Source organism: Narcine bancroftii, chromosome 7, assembly GCF_036971445.1.
Source record: "Narcine bancroftii isolate sNarBan1 chromosome 7, sNarBan1.hap1, whole genome shotgun sequence".
Classification (NCBI taxonomy): domain Eukaryota; kingdom Metazoa; phylum Chordata; class Chondrichthyes; order Torpediniformes; family Narcinidae; genus Narcine; species Narcine bancroftii.
Window position 1 is genome coordinate 182,158,091 of NC_091475.1, and position 14,301 is coordinate 182,172,391.

The window sequence follows — 14,301 nt, forward strand, 5'->3', positions numbered from 1 at the left end:
AATAAATCATTCCTGACCAAAGGTGCAACCTAAATTAAAGGAGAATGTGAACAAACTTGCATTCAACAAGGTGTGCCTGTTTTAAAAAATTGTGTTGGCTGTCTGTAATAGATTAATACTGTTCTAAGTACATAGGCATACTGTTCTTAAGAGTATGTAATAATTTCAGAGCAGATCTTCACAACAGATTATTGGTCTATAGGTTATAAATATTAACTTGTATTGCTCATAGATGTAGGTACCAGGGAAGGGAGGAAATGGAATTTCTGTTCACCTTTGGAACCCTTGGCATTTTTACTGTTTTATTTATACATTTCTCTCATGTTTTTGCAGTCGGGGAGGGAGATCAAGGCAAGCTGCCAGCAGGGAGAATGATTCTTCAGAAATGGATTCACGTCATGATAGTTCATTGGAGAACATGGATATTTCCCAGGAAGGCTCAGTGGATGGAGTGAACGCAGAAGAGGACAACGAATTAAGTACACTGAGGGTATGGTTATATGTGTGTTAATATAAAATTATTTGTGCAAATATTGCATGGATAGCCAGAGTGATAACATCTCTTTATCACAATTTTACTTTGAATTGATAAACAGCAAAAAATAAAAGTCAATTTTTAGGGTGCTTCACATTCCTTTATTTTTCCCCTATCATGGATCAATTGTTTAACACGTAGAAAATTTTGCGATAAAATGAATTCAAAAAAATTACCTTTTGTTTGTTCAGAAACTTTTAATCAGGTGTTATTCAAAACTGAATTTAGGGAACACACATGCATTGAGGAATCTGAAAGTTGAAGTGTCAAATCAAGTATTATCCTTTCAAACAAAACTATTTTGTGTTGTACAGGTGCGGCGCAAGCCCAACAAAAGGGAAAGAAGATGAAGAGTAAATATTTTCTCTCTGCATTGGAGCTTGACAATTTTACTGTAAAGCCCAAGGTGGGACACTGTTTAACTGATAGTTGGTAGTTAAAGAGGGCATCTTGTAACTATTACCCTTGCATTTGCAGTCCTAAGGTCACAAGCTTTTGGCAAACACATCAATTCATTAATTGTGGGTTGTCATGCATTGTGATGTGTACTGACTTTACAGAAAGGTTGAAATAAATGATATTGTAAATATTTTTTTAATGTTTTGATTGAAAATGTGCTTGTATAGCTTTTAAATTACAGCTTTAAATTACCAACACAACTGTGTATTAAACGTGTGGGTGAAGAAAGTTGGTTTCAGTGAACGTTGACACCTGAAGCAATACTTCTTAATAATTGTACCTTCTGTGGCATCCTACTTTTGAGAAGGGACTGGTTCTTAGATAAAACAAATACAGTACATGATTGCAAATTCCTGCAGCACATACTTCTGTGGTTAGATTTGTTGGAAAGTCACTTTTTCTAAATCCCTTGAGTGTAAGATTATATCTACATGTTTCTGTAACCAGCTCTGTTGCTTCTGCTTTCCAGCACTGAAGTTGATGGACAGGAAGTCCTTGGTTGTATAAAATGTGAAATTAGCTAAAAATACTCGTGGCATTTTACTTGTCAGTATTGATGCCAGAACTGTCTAGAAATTTAGATAAAATTGGAAAAATAAAAAAGTTTTAGTTAAAATATTTTAATACTGATGGTGTATTTGTCATTCAAATTGTACACCTTTAGTTACCTTCTCTGTCAAGTTTGTATCAATCTACTGTATCAATAAAATTCTGTAACTGAGTTTGCCTTGTTATAGTGGAAAAAAAAACTTGTGTATTTTGAAGGATAATCCTCCCTAAGTTATGGTTCCCGAGAGTTAGATCATGTCAAAAGTTGTTCATTGTGGTATGTGATTTAATGAGACAAGGAGCCTTTCTGCATTGTAACAACTGTTCTGCTCTGCTTGAAATGCACTTGATATATCGTAAAAAGAAATGCCTGCAATAATATTCTCCTTGTTGATTTTTATTTCTGTATTGTCAATCTGTACCAAAATTTGGGTTTAATCAGATTAAAATTATTTTGTTTTACAAAGTTAGCTATTTGAGTTACTGGAGAAAAATTGTCAGCTGCAGTAAAATTTTGCTTGTGTCTTGAATTGCACAAAGTTGATATAAGTTGCTGCTAGAAATATACTTTAGAATTTGATTAACTGAAGTCCGATTCATTTAAACAAGTTCTGCTATTCATTATGCCTTTATTAATGTGCATATTGCATAGCATAAGTTTCAGTAAATACATTTCTCAGTTGTAAGAATTGCCTGCACAGATGTAAATCCATGTTGAGATTTTTGTTATTTTAATTTTAATATTTTGAAATAGCAGTATCATTTTTGATAAAATGTGGGTGTGGTTTCCATGTGCTGATTGATTGTTTTGAGCAGATTAGTACATGATTATAGTGTCAAAATTGTGGTCATCTGTCCAGTGAAAAGTCTTTCTTTGCAGGATTCTTAAAAGATTAATAACATTGGTGCTTTTAAATGCATGCTAAAGATGGTAGGAATCTTCACTTTCTGATAATACTAATGGATCAACAGTACTATCGTGCAATTCTCAAATTGTGTAGGACCAGCAAGATATTTCTACTAAATATTAATGAAACCAAAGTTAACTACATGAAAATCCAGATTCTTAATGCCATATTTGACACAGTAAACTGATAATTTACGGGTAGAAGTAAAACACAAAACGGCAGGCACCATGGTTGAAGTAAAAATGTAAAGCTGGAGAAACTCAGCAGATCAAACAGTGTCCTTTATATAGCAAAGATAAAGATACGTTTTGGGTTTGAGCCCTTCACCACCTATTACCTTCTGCCTTTGGGACCATGCTCCTCCCCCCACACCTCCCCCCTTCCCTTTTTATTCAGATGCCTGCCCACATTTTTCCATTCCTTGATGAAGGGATCAAGCCCTAAATGGTGGTTATGTATCTTTAACTTTGCTATATAGAGGACGCTGTTTGACTGCTGAGTTTCTCCAGGATTATGTTTTTACTGATAATTTGTGAGGGGTTTTAAAGAAATTAAAGCTGAAAAATAAAGCTAGGGTCTCTACTGTGGCAAATTTTGTATGTATATTTGCTTCTATCTTATTTGCCTCTAAATAGTGTTATTGATGACGCATATATCATTATATACTGTTATTTTCTTGAAAGTGTCTACATCAGATCTTTATCAGCTGTAAAGCATTTGGAGCATTAAAAGCATTTGGAGGCATCTAACAGAACTGAAGATATCACAAGAATACCTTTCCTACTATGAGATTTGTAATGTTGAGGATTGCAGTATTTATATATGAATCATTTTATTGAACTAGAGGACATGGGTTAAGGGGAAATAGATGAAATGTTGAAGTGAAACAGTTGGAGGAACTTCTTCATTCAGAAGGGGGTGAGATTGTTGAATAAGCTGCAAGGGGAGGTGATTGATGCAGGTTCAGTTTCGACATCTAACGTTCATGGATGGTAGAGGCTACAGTCCAAATACAGATTGATGGGACCAGGCAGAGGAAATAGTGTGGTATAGACTGGATGGGCTGAAAGGCATATTTCTGTCCTGAAGTTTTCTATGGATACCACCACAAAGGATTCTATATAACTTAGTATAGTTGTTAACCTGCTTCAGGTCCTGCTACCAATTGCACTCGGAAAAGCATGCTCTTAATCTTCTGTCTCATTCAGCCAAACTAAAAGAGCCATGATAAAGCATGGAATAAAACAAATCAATAAATTGTAATTATTTTGTATAAATGAGAATTATGAAATATTGTCAGAAGATGGAATTAACTGGATTTGCAAACTGAAAAAGCCAAGTTTGTTTTCTTCGGAGCACAGGAGATTGAGGGTAAACCTATACAAAAATAATGAAAATATAGATGGGTGGATGGTCGGAAACATTTTCCATAGCAGAGAGGTGTCTAAAACTAAAGGTTATAGATTTATGGTAAAGAGGGGATTTAAGGAGGAACATTTTTCTCCCAGAGGGTGGTTGGAGTCTGGGATGCATGGTGTGGGAGGGCAGTGAGGATTGGTACTGACATGGCATTTAAGAAGGAACTAGCCAAACACTTAAGTTGGCAAAGTGTAGAAGACAATGTACCAACTGCTGGAAAATAGATTCATTTAAATATAGGCATGATGGGCCAAAGGGGCTGTTTCTGTGCTGTATGACTATAAGCTTATCAGAAATGTACCATACTAATTCATGTTCCTGAACTCCTGTGCAAATCTCAAAGTTCTTTGTCATTTCAAGCAAGATAGTTCTGTTCTCAACTTGTTTTCCTAACATACAGTTTTCTATTAATTGAAAGTCAATTTTATATGATTGGTTCTGCTGCAAATACTTTCTGGATTCTATCATGTAAGTATTCTACAGTTGTCTGATCAACTTTGTTACAAAATCATCCTGCTCTAAATCTAGTATTTCATGTTGTCAAGAAACAACTGAGAGAACAGCAAAGGTTCTGTGACCAGATAGTGTCTCAGCAGTTGTACTGAAAACGTGTTTCAGAACAAGCCATTCTTGCATCATTTGATTCTGATATTATTAGACTGGCATCTATCTGATGTGGGAAAATTGACAAAGAGTGTCTATTTCACAATAAAAGGGCAAATGCATTCTGGCTAATTACTGCCCTGTCAAGCTAATGAAAAGTTAAATTGACAGTGCTATCAATCAACACTTGGTCACCAATAATTTGCTCACCAACGCTGTTTGGCTTTTGCCAGTGTCACCCTGCTCCTGACTTCAACACCACCAACATAGAAGATTAAGACCATGCAAGATACTTACTTGGTACCCCTTTCATCACCTTCTCATTAGCAGCTGTCATCTGTGCCATCTACAAAATGTAGTGTAGTTATTGGACTACTCTCAAACTTGCAAACTCGACAGCCAAGGACAATGGAAAGATCAAGCAGAAGGAAATATAGTTGCCTGCAAATTTTCATTCGACACACATCATCCTGATGAGGAAATGTGTCATTATTTGTAAATCCTGAGTCTCCTCTCAGGCTTACCTTGACCAGAGGGGCTGCAGTGATTATAGGTGGTGGCTCACCACCAACTTCCAAAGGTCAATTAAGAATGCATAGTAAATGCTGACCATTCTAGGAATGCTCTGGTCCAGAAATGTTTCCATGTGTATTTTTCTTAAGTAAATCAAAGTAAGCTGATGAAGATTTCATGGAGGCAGGGTGCCACATAAGAGGCTGGTGTATAAATTAAGAGCCCAAGTTATTTGAACAAATTCTATTAATATGTATTAAGAACTGACTAACTCATAGAAAATGAGTTGAAATAACATAACCTCTCACTTCCCTCATCTATCTAGCCTGTCCTCTCCTATGCCTATCACACTTGTCTGTCACTTACATCTTCTTTCCTCCCGCTCCCTTTCCTTTACTCTTGTCTTTCTCTGCCCCTTCCCCATCATCTCTTAGCTCATTTCTTTTAATTCCTCTCCCACCTGCATTCACCTAACACTTGCTGCCTGCATACTTTCCCCCAAAACCCTCTTATTCAGGCTGTTACCCACTTCTCAGTATTCCTGATGAAGGGTTCTGGCCTAAAACATTGTCTATTGCTTTCCATTGGATGCTACCTGACCTCCTGGGTTTCTCCAGCACTTTGTGCATTGCTCCAGTTTTACAGTATCTTTACCCATCTTACCCAACTCTGTTGGAATAAATGGGCCTTATTCAGGCTAAGTGGGATGTTCTGTGGATCAATTGTTAACTATTTACATTAATATCCTGGGAAAGGGAATGAAATGAAAGTATTTCCAATTTTACCTGTTATGAAAATAGATGGTAGAACATGTGGTGATAAGGTCATGTGACTCTGCAATGAGATGGAGATTGAGCGAGTGAAACCTTGAAAATTAGTTTATAGTGGGCAAATATGAAGTCATGCATTCTGGTTAGAGCAATTGAAAAGCAGATTTAATACAGGGAGAAGGGCTGCAAATGAATGAAGTTCAGAGTGATTGAGGTTTTCTAGTCTTCTTTGGCTATCCATCTCGTAGGATGATGGTTCCTTACAGTCAGTTTGTGGGGTTTGATATATGCTTCCTGGAATAGCTGTACAGGCCGATCCTTGACAGGCCCTACTAGCTACAAACTTGACAAATGAGGCCTGGAGGAGCAACAGGAGCAGAAGCTCTGTTGTACTTCCTATACCTTTCCTCTGTTGCCTCTGTGCTTTTTCTCAGCAATGTCCACACCTTTTATGATGGTGTCCCTTCACTGCAAGGGATCTTGAGCCAGATCCTCCCATGTTGATGGGGCAGTGTCAGCTTTCATGAGGCTTCTATGCAGAACATCCTTGTACCATAGTTACTGGCCTCCTCATTTTCAGGTACCACTGGACAATTGGCCGTACAAGATGCCCTCGGGCAGTCTTCTGTCAACCATTCTAACAACATATCCTGCCCAGTGCAGATGGGCTGACATCACCAAGGTTGAAACTGCTGGCATTCCAGCTTGAGAATGGACCTCAATATTGGAAACCTTGTCTCATTAGAGAATGTATTGCTGCAGTTGGTCAAGCTGACGTAAGTGATTCTGATGTGGGCACATCTAGTACGTGAGTCACAAAGTTAATAAGCAAATCTAATGTAGATACGAAGGCAAATTGCATGGGAGTTCTGTGTACAGAATGTTGGTGAGGCCACACCTATAATACTACACACAGTTTTGGTCCTTTTTCTCAAGAATGGATAATAGTATAGGAGACAGTCCCCAGGCTAGTTCCAGCGATGAAAAGTTTGAAATAGCAAGAAAAGGGAGACAGTTGGGTTTGTATTAAATTTGGATTTAGACATACAACGCAATAACAGGCCATTTCAGACCATGCTGCCCAATTTTCACCCAATTAACCTATTCCCCCACCCCAGAATGCTTCAAAGGGTGGGAGGAAAGGAGTTCCTGAGGAAAACCCATGCAGGCACTGTGAGAACATACCAATTCCTTACAGACAGCATGGTATTAGAGTCCCAGTCGCTGGCATTGTGCTATTCATATGCCAACCGTACCGCCCCAACTGGTCTGCTTGCAAAACAACTTATATCGCTGCATCTTGATGGCCCCATCCCTACTGGTAAGATCTGAGTGCAGAAAGTTAAAGGGAAAATTACTGTGGAGATGTTTTTTGCCAAAGGGGTGATTCAGGATCCATGGAGAAGATTTGATGTTGGAAAAACAAATAAGAAGGAGATCATAAATTAATTTGGGAGTATGGAGGGGTCAGGGAGGGAGGGGTCTGCTTAGAAACTAATTAGCGAAGGGGGAAATCACATGTTGAGCAATTGCTCTAGATGTGTTTACACTCATTTTCTCCAAAGCTTATTAAAGCATAATCAAAATGTAATTCCACACCCAATGTCAAATCAATGAGCCTTGCTATGAAGTAGCAGGTTAGAACAGGCAAGTAGCAGATGACCAGGAAATTACAGGCTGGTGAGCTTGATGTCCGTAGTAGGAAGGTGTTCTGAGAGATTGGATAAACAAGTATTTGGACAGCCAAGGGGTGATTAAGGATAGTTAGTATGGATTTGTGTGTGGCAGATGGTGATTAATGAATTTTTGAGGAAGTACCATGTCTGTGGACTTTAGTAAGGCCATTGACAAAGTTCCATGTGGGAGGTTAGTTCAGAAGATTCAGACACTGGGTATCCATGGAGAGCTTGTAAACTCGATTCAAAATTGGTTAAGTGGGAGAAGACAGAGAGTGGTAGTGAATGATTGCTTCTCATACTGGAGGCCTGTGATTAGTGGTGTGCCTCTGGGACCATTGTTTGTTGTATATAACAATGATCTGGATGATGATGTGGTAAATTGGAACATCAAGTTTGCAGATGACACTAAGATTGGAGGTGTGTGAACAGTGAAGAAGGCTTTCAAAGCTTGCAGAGGGATCTGGACCAGCTGGAAAAATGGACCAGAAAATGGCAGATGGAATTTAATGCAGACAAGTGTGAGGTGCATTTTGGAAGGACAATCCAAGGTAGGACATAAACAGTAAATGGTAGGGCACTGAGGAGTGTGGAGGAACAAAGGGATCTAGGAATATAGATCCATAATTTCCTGAAAGTCGTGTCACAGATAGACAGGGTTGTAAAGAAAGCTTTTGGCATCTTTGCCTTTATAAATCTAAGTATTGAGTAGAGGAGTTAGTGTGGTTGTATAAGACATTGGTGAGGGCAAATTTGGAGTATTGTGTGCAGTTCTGGTTGCCTAACTACAGGAAGGATATCAGTAAGATTGAAAGAGTGCAGAAAAGATTTACTAGGATGTTGCCAGGTCTGCAAGAGTTGAGTTACAGGGAAAGATTAAACAGATTAGGACTTTATTCCTTGGAGTGTAGAAGAATGGGAGGAGATTTGATACAAATTTATGAGGGGTATAGACAGTAAATTGAGTAGTCTCTTTCCACTTTAATTAGGAGAGATAAATATGAGAGGACATGGCTTTAGGGTGAAAGGGGAAAGGTTTAGGGGAACATGTGGAGGAACTTCTTCACAGAGAGTGTGGAACGAGCTTCTATCTGATGTGGTAAATGCAGGCTCAATCTTGTTTTAAGAATAAATTGGATAGATACATGGATAGGAGAGGTCTGGAGGGTAATGCACTGGGTGCAGGTCAATGGGACTTGCAGAATAATGTTTTGGCACAGACGTGAAGGGCCAAGTGGGCTCTTCTGTACTGTATTTGTGTCAGAGGTGCACCAAAGAAGAGGTACAAGGACTGCCTAAAGAAATCTCTTGGTGCCTGCCACATTGACCACCGCCAGTGGGCTGATATCGCCTCAAACCGTGCATCTTGGCGCCTCACATTTCGGCGGGCAGCAACCTCCTTTGAAGAAGACCGCAGAGCCCACCTCACTGACAAAAGACAAAGGAGGAAAAACCCAACACCCAACCCCAACCAACAAATTTTCCCCTGCAACCGTGTCTGCCTGTCCCGCATCGGACTTGTCAGCCACAAATGAGCCTGCAGCTGACGTGGACATTTACCCCCTCCATAAATCTTCGTCCGCGAAGCCAAGCCAAAGAAGATAGTGTTCTATAACCATAAACAGAAAAAAATCAGATTTATTTCTGTTACTGACTAGTCTTGTTTAAAATTATTTTGGGGCCATCAGCCTAATACCTAAAAGGAAACTTTGTAAATTGTGAGAGAGATCTACATTATAGTTCAATACAAATTTATTAGAGCACAAAAAATACAGAAGTGAATGTATATGTTTAATATTAGCTCTGGTTCCATGCATTCCTTTCCTGTTTTAAAAATGTAAAAATCCATTGGTTTAAATAAGTTTAAGCATTTAAAACTTCCTGGCATCTGAACTATAATTTTATACTTTCTAGGTATTTAAATCTCTCCAGGGATTGTTTTTGACCTCCAAAAACAGGCCTGCTCCTCTTTAAAATGATAAGCCAATCATAACAGGTACATGGCAATGCAAGATCCATGCTGACTTGAAAATGTAGCCTGGTTACTGAGATTCTGGAATTTGTTTCCAACAGCCATAATAAATGACCTGCTCTACCACAGTTCATCGTAAAAGTTCACTGCCAACACCTCAGTGGAGAGACAAAAAATACAATAGTGAAGCCTACATCCTATATATAATATACAGATCCTGTGTATATTTACATCTTATAAATATTCATAAATTATCCAAGGTGAGTTCGTTTGCTGATTACATGAAAATATGTGCTATAGTGGACAGTGAAGAGGTTGCAACAAGATCTAGACGAGATGGGGAACTGAGCTAAAGAATAGCAGACACAGTTCAACTTGGAGAATGGTGAGATGTTGCATTTAGGTAAATTGAACTCTTAACCATAAGACGCAAGAGCAGAATTAGGCAATTTAGCCCATTGAGTCTGCTACACATTGGATTTGAAAGGAAGAATACAACAGCCATTCTCCTGCCTAAAAGCAGTGACCTAAAGAGTGTTATGGAGCAGACGCCTAGGGATCCAGGTACATAACTCTTTAAAGATGGCAGCATATGTAATTAGAGTAGTGAAGAGTGTTTGGGATGCTTGCCTTCATCGGTCAGGGTATTGAATGCAAGTGTTGAAGTGTCATGTTGAAGTTGGAATATTGTGTGTAATTTTTGTTGCCTAACTATAAGGAAGGATATAACGTTGGAAGGGGAAGAGAAGAGTTTAGAAATTGTTGGCAGGATTAGAGAAGTTGCGTTTAAATTTAGACATACAGCACAGTAACAGGCCCTTCTGGCCCATGAGCCCGTACCTCCTAATTACACCCAATTAACCCACAACCCCTCTACATTTTGAATGGTGGGAAGAAACCAGACTGCCCGCAGAAAACCCACACAGACACAGGGAGACATAGGGAAATATTTTTATTAAGTAATGTATAAGCACACATACAGAATTGACAACTGCATAGTAATTTATTTGTGTACGAGTAAGTACACACAAAAAAATCCCAAAGCAGATAAAACTACATCAATAATTGCTTATAGTACCTGAAAAACATATAATTGAAATGATCAATGCAACCATGTTAAACCCATCAGTTGAAATAACTTGTATGAAATAAAAGAAAAAAAGAAAAGAAAAACTGAAACTAAATTTAATCTACTCCCTCCTTCTAATCAAGGTTACCTTATATAATTAATTTTTAAAAATCAATAATGTGGAACCACTGGTGATCCCCAGAACATACAGTAATTGTTAATTCTTAAAATGATGAAAAAGTTCTAAGAATGGGCCCCACAATTCCATGAATTGAAACTTTCTATCTTAAATATTGTATCTAGTTTTCTCAAAACTTAAATATACATTGTATAACCACTGTGTATGAGTAGGGGATTTCAATAAAATTGTTCATCTGGCTATCAACATGGTAAAAGCTAAAACCTTTCCCTGAGATGCCGATATAGGTTTCATCTGAAAAACTAAACAGAGCAATTAACGGGCTTAATGGTTTTTCACTGCTTGATGGACATGGCTTTCAAGGAATGGCATAAAATAGGTATTCAAAGTTTTAATAACCTCTTTATTCAAGATAATTTTGCCTCTTTCGAAGAATTATCAGCTAAATTTAATCTTTCCAACAGACACCTTTTTAGATATTTTCAAATTGGACATTTTGTTCAGTCTAAGCTTTCAGTTTTTCTGTATATTTCCAACACTAATATTCTTGATCTATTTTTTAATTTACTGTTTTATTTTCATGGTGGATTAATATTGTGTATTTATAATAATTCATTGGATTTAAGATCAGTCCTCATGGCTGGAATCGAGAGTGGTTGGGAACGAGATTTGAAAATAACATTTTCAGGTGAAGATTGGTTCTCGCAACTTGATTAATGATTCCTCATTTTGTGCAAAGGATTGCTTATTACAATTTAAGGTGGTACACAGAATTCAAATGTCCAAACTTAAATTATCTTGTTTTTATGCAGATGTTGATCCACTGTGAGAGAAATGTAAAATTTTGAAATTTCTCTGATCCATATGTTTTCGGAGTGCCCAAATTTAGAGAGATTCTGGAAAGACATTTTTCAAACACTTTACAGACAGCACCAGGTTCAAACCCAGATCACTGGTGCTCTAATAGCGTTGTGCTGACTGCTACACTAACCATACAACCCTTATCATGAAAAACTAAGCCTGTTTTCCTTGGAGCACAGGAGGCTGGGAGGGGATCTTATTGATGCCCATAAAATAATGAGGAGCATAGATAAAATGAATAGTGACAGTCTGATTTAAGACAAGAGGGCACAGCTATAAGGTAAGAGGGATGGGATTTAGAAGGCATCAGAAAGGGCAGTTTTTCACTCAGTGGTGGGCATTTGGAACAAGTTGCCAAACAAAGTGACAAAGGACTGTTGGCTTTTTTTTAAGAAATGAGGATAACTACATGGTTTGGAGGGGTATGGGCTGAATGTGGTCAAATGGGACTAAAGCAGGAAGGTACATTGTTTGGCATGCACAAACTGAGCCTATGGGTTGTCTACTTACTGTGAAATTAATCATAACAGTATTTTTATATGTTACGGATTCATAAAATAGTTTTTGTAATTATGTCAACATGTTTCTCGTGAGCAGGAAGGTTTAACCAACTCAATGCTGTTTTAGTGTATTTCAGTTTTATAAATTTACATTTAGCAATTATTTATTTGAAAATTATTTATTTCAAAATTGAATTTTCCACCAACTTTATGCACAAATTTTTAATGAGATGTGATGTAAAATTAGCTGCTCCTCATCTGGTGGGAGATTTTTGTTTTCTGTATTTAAAAATTTTAAAGAACTACTTCTCATAAGAGCCTCTTAAAGTGTATCACACTGACGTAGACAAAATTGGAGAAGGCAGGCACCACCTACTTTGGAAAAAAAAGCAGCAAAAGGAGTATTCATTAGATAATGTATGTTAACCTTTATTGAAGATGAGATCATGGTATATTTGGTATAAAGAAGCAAGCAAAGTATTTGTGCATTGTAATGGTCATGGCATTCTAATTTACTCTTTGTGGTGTTCAGAATAGGTTCAACAGGTTCAAAGAGAGTCAAGGTTGGACACGTGTTATGAACAAACAGTGGTCTTTATTTACACACAAGGGAATTCAGAAAAAGGGCACACACTAACAGACTAACATATACAGCACACAGGCACAGTATACCATGAAGCATGCATTTGTTCACTACTCACCACCCACAGGCACAGTATGCCTAGAAATGAAAGTTTAACTTCTTCAGCACTTACCACCCATGTTATACCACATAACTAAACAAGTACATGCACATAAACCTGATCTTCAGTGTTGCCACAGCTCATTTCCAGCATGTGCCCATTGCAGTCGGCCCTCTGGAGCCGACTGTAGCTCACATACACGTACACAGCAATAATGGACGAATAACTACACATCCAGTCTGAATAAATCACTGCTAAACATTCTCATCTCTCGATTGGGAATGTGAGGGTTAACACACAGTATCCACCAACCCTCTTTATCCCTAACAGGTACAGCACACTAATAAACAGTAAATGAATTACAACTAACAAGTCTATACAATTAACCTTGTCTCCAGCATTGCCCTTGGCTTGGGATTCAGGATGGGCCCATTGGATTTGGCTCTCCAGAGCAGCCCGTGGCCTCCAACCTGGAGTTCAATGATTGTCTCCACGCAGCAGCAAGAACAAAGAATGAGAGAGCCAAAGACTGCACGTGCTCGGCTTTTTCAATGCAAGACCCGTCCATGTGACCTGCGAGAACCAATAGTGTTTCAACCTCAACCTCACCTGTGGGCAGATCTAACCATTGATTGGCACTGGAGGACCAATCACACATCAGCTGCCAGGGCCAATCATGCATCAGCCTCTCAGGTAGGCAGATTAAATCTTTGATTGGCAGGTGAAGTAATTTCTGACTAGGCGCCGCAATCTACATTCCCACCAGATTCCAGGCAGAGGCCACATTACCCTCCTCAATCCTCTTGTATTCTTGTGAAAAATATGATGAATAAAGCAAGTAATCATTCAAATCCATTCTTTTTCATCTTAGCAGGAACCTTTTGCCTTGTTTGCAGTAAATTGTCATCCTTTCATTTAATGTCTCCTGGGTACCATCCTATTACATTCCTTCCCTTTTGCTATTTTCTCTCCCACACCTTCTCTCCCTCTCCCTTCTTGACCTCTGTCTATTTATTTTGGATTTCAAGCATTTGCAATATTTTGGTTTTGGAGGTCAAATTTTACTTGGTTTCTTCCTTATCTTTTCAATAATGTAATGAGCTTTTCAACTTCCAAACCTAAAGATATTGTTTCTGAATCATAAGCTAAGGGAATCCTCATTGGTCTTAATAGTCTTTGGTGGGAGCATCTATGCCTGTGAGATGTTTTGGATTTAAATCCCATGGTTGTATTCAACATGTAAAAACACAATGCTGGAGAAACTCAGCAGGTCGAGCAATGTACTTTATATAGCAAAGATAAAGTTACATGATCAACATTTCAGGCTTGAGCCCTTTATCAAAGTATGGAAAAAAATGTTGAATTGTATTCAGCATCTTTGTTCAACTGTCATTAAATTTATTAAGTTATTTGCCCCTTGTGTAATATTCCTTGCAAAGCTAATATTTTGTTCCTTTTCTCTCTCACGACAATGCAAGTGGGGTATTCAGTTAGCCAAACTACATGTATTTGATAAACTCTTCTGAGTACTCTGAATCCTCCAAAGTTGTTTGACATTTCATACCCAAAAGTTAATTAAATGAAACCAAAAATAAAAATCTCTGTACTCAGTATGCAACAAAAAGAAAACTGGTCAAAAGCCAAA

At 38.1% G+C, this 14,301-nt stretch overlaps 1 protein-coding gene across 6 annotated transcripts in view; it reads left to right on the forward strand.

The window, feature by feature from the left end:
- Positions 1-2,009, forward strand: part of pds5b (PDS5 cohesin associated factor B) — a 275,445-nt gene extending 273,436 nt beyond the window's left edge. For all 6 annotated transcript variants that reach the window (XM_069891623.1, XM_069891620.1, XM_069891619.1 and 3 more), the window contains 2 exons: positions 334-490; positions 850-2,009. In XM_069891623.1, the coding sequence (XP_069747724.1) occupies positions 334-490; positions 850-885 (193 nt within the window). In that variant the 3' untranslated portion in view covers positions 886-2,009. The remainder of the gene's footprint in view (positions 1-333; positions 491-849) is intronic.
- The last annotated feature ends 12,292 nt before the right edge of the window (positions 2,010-14,301 follow it).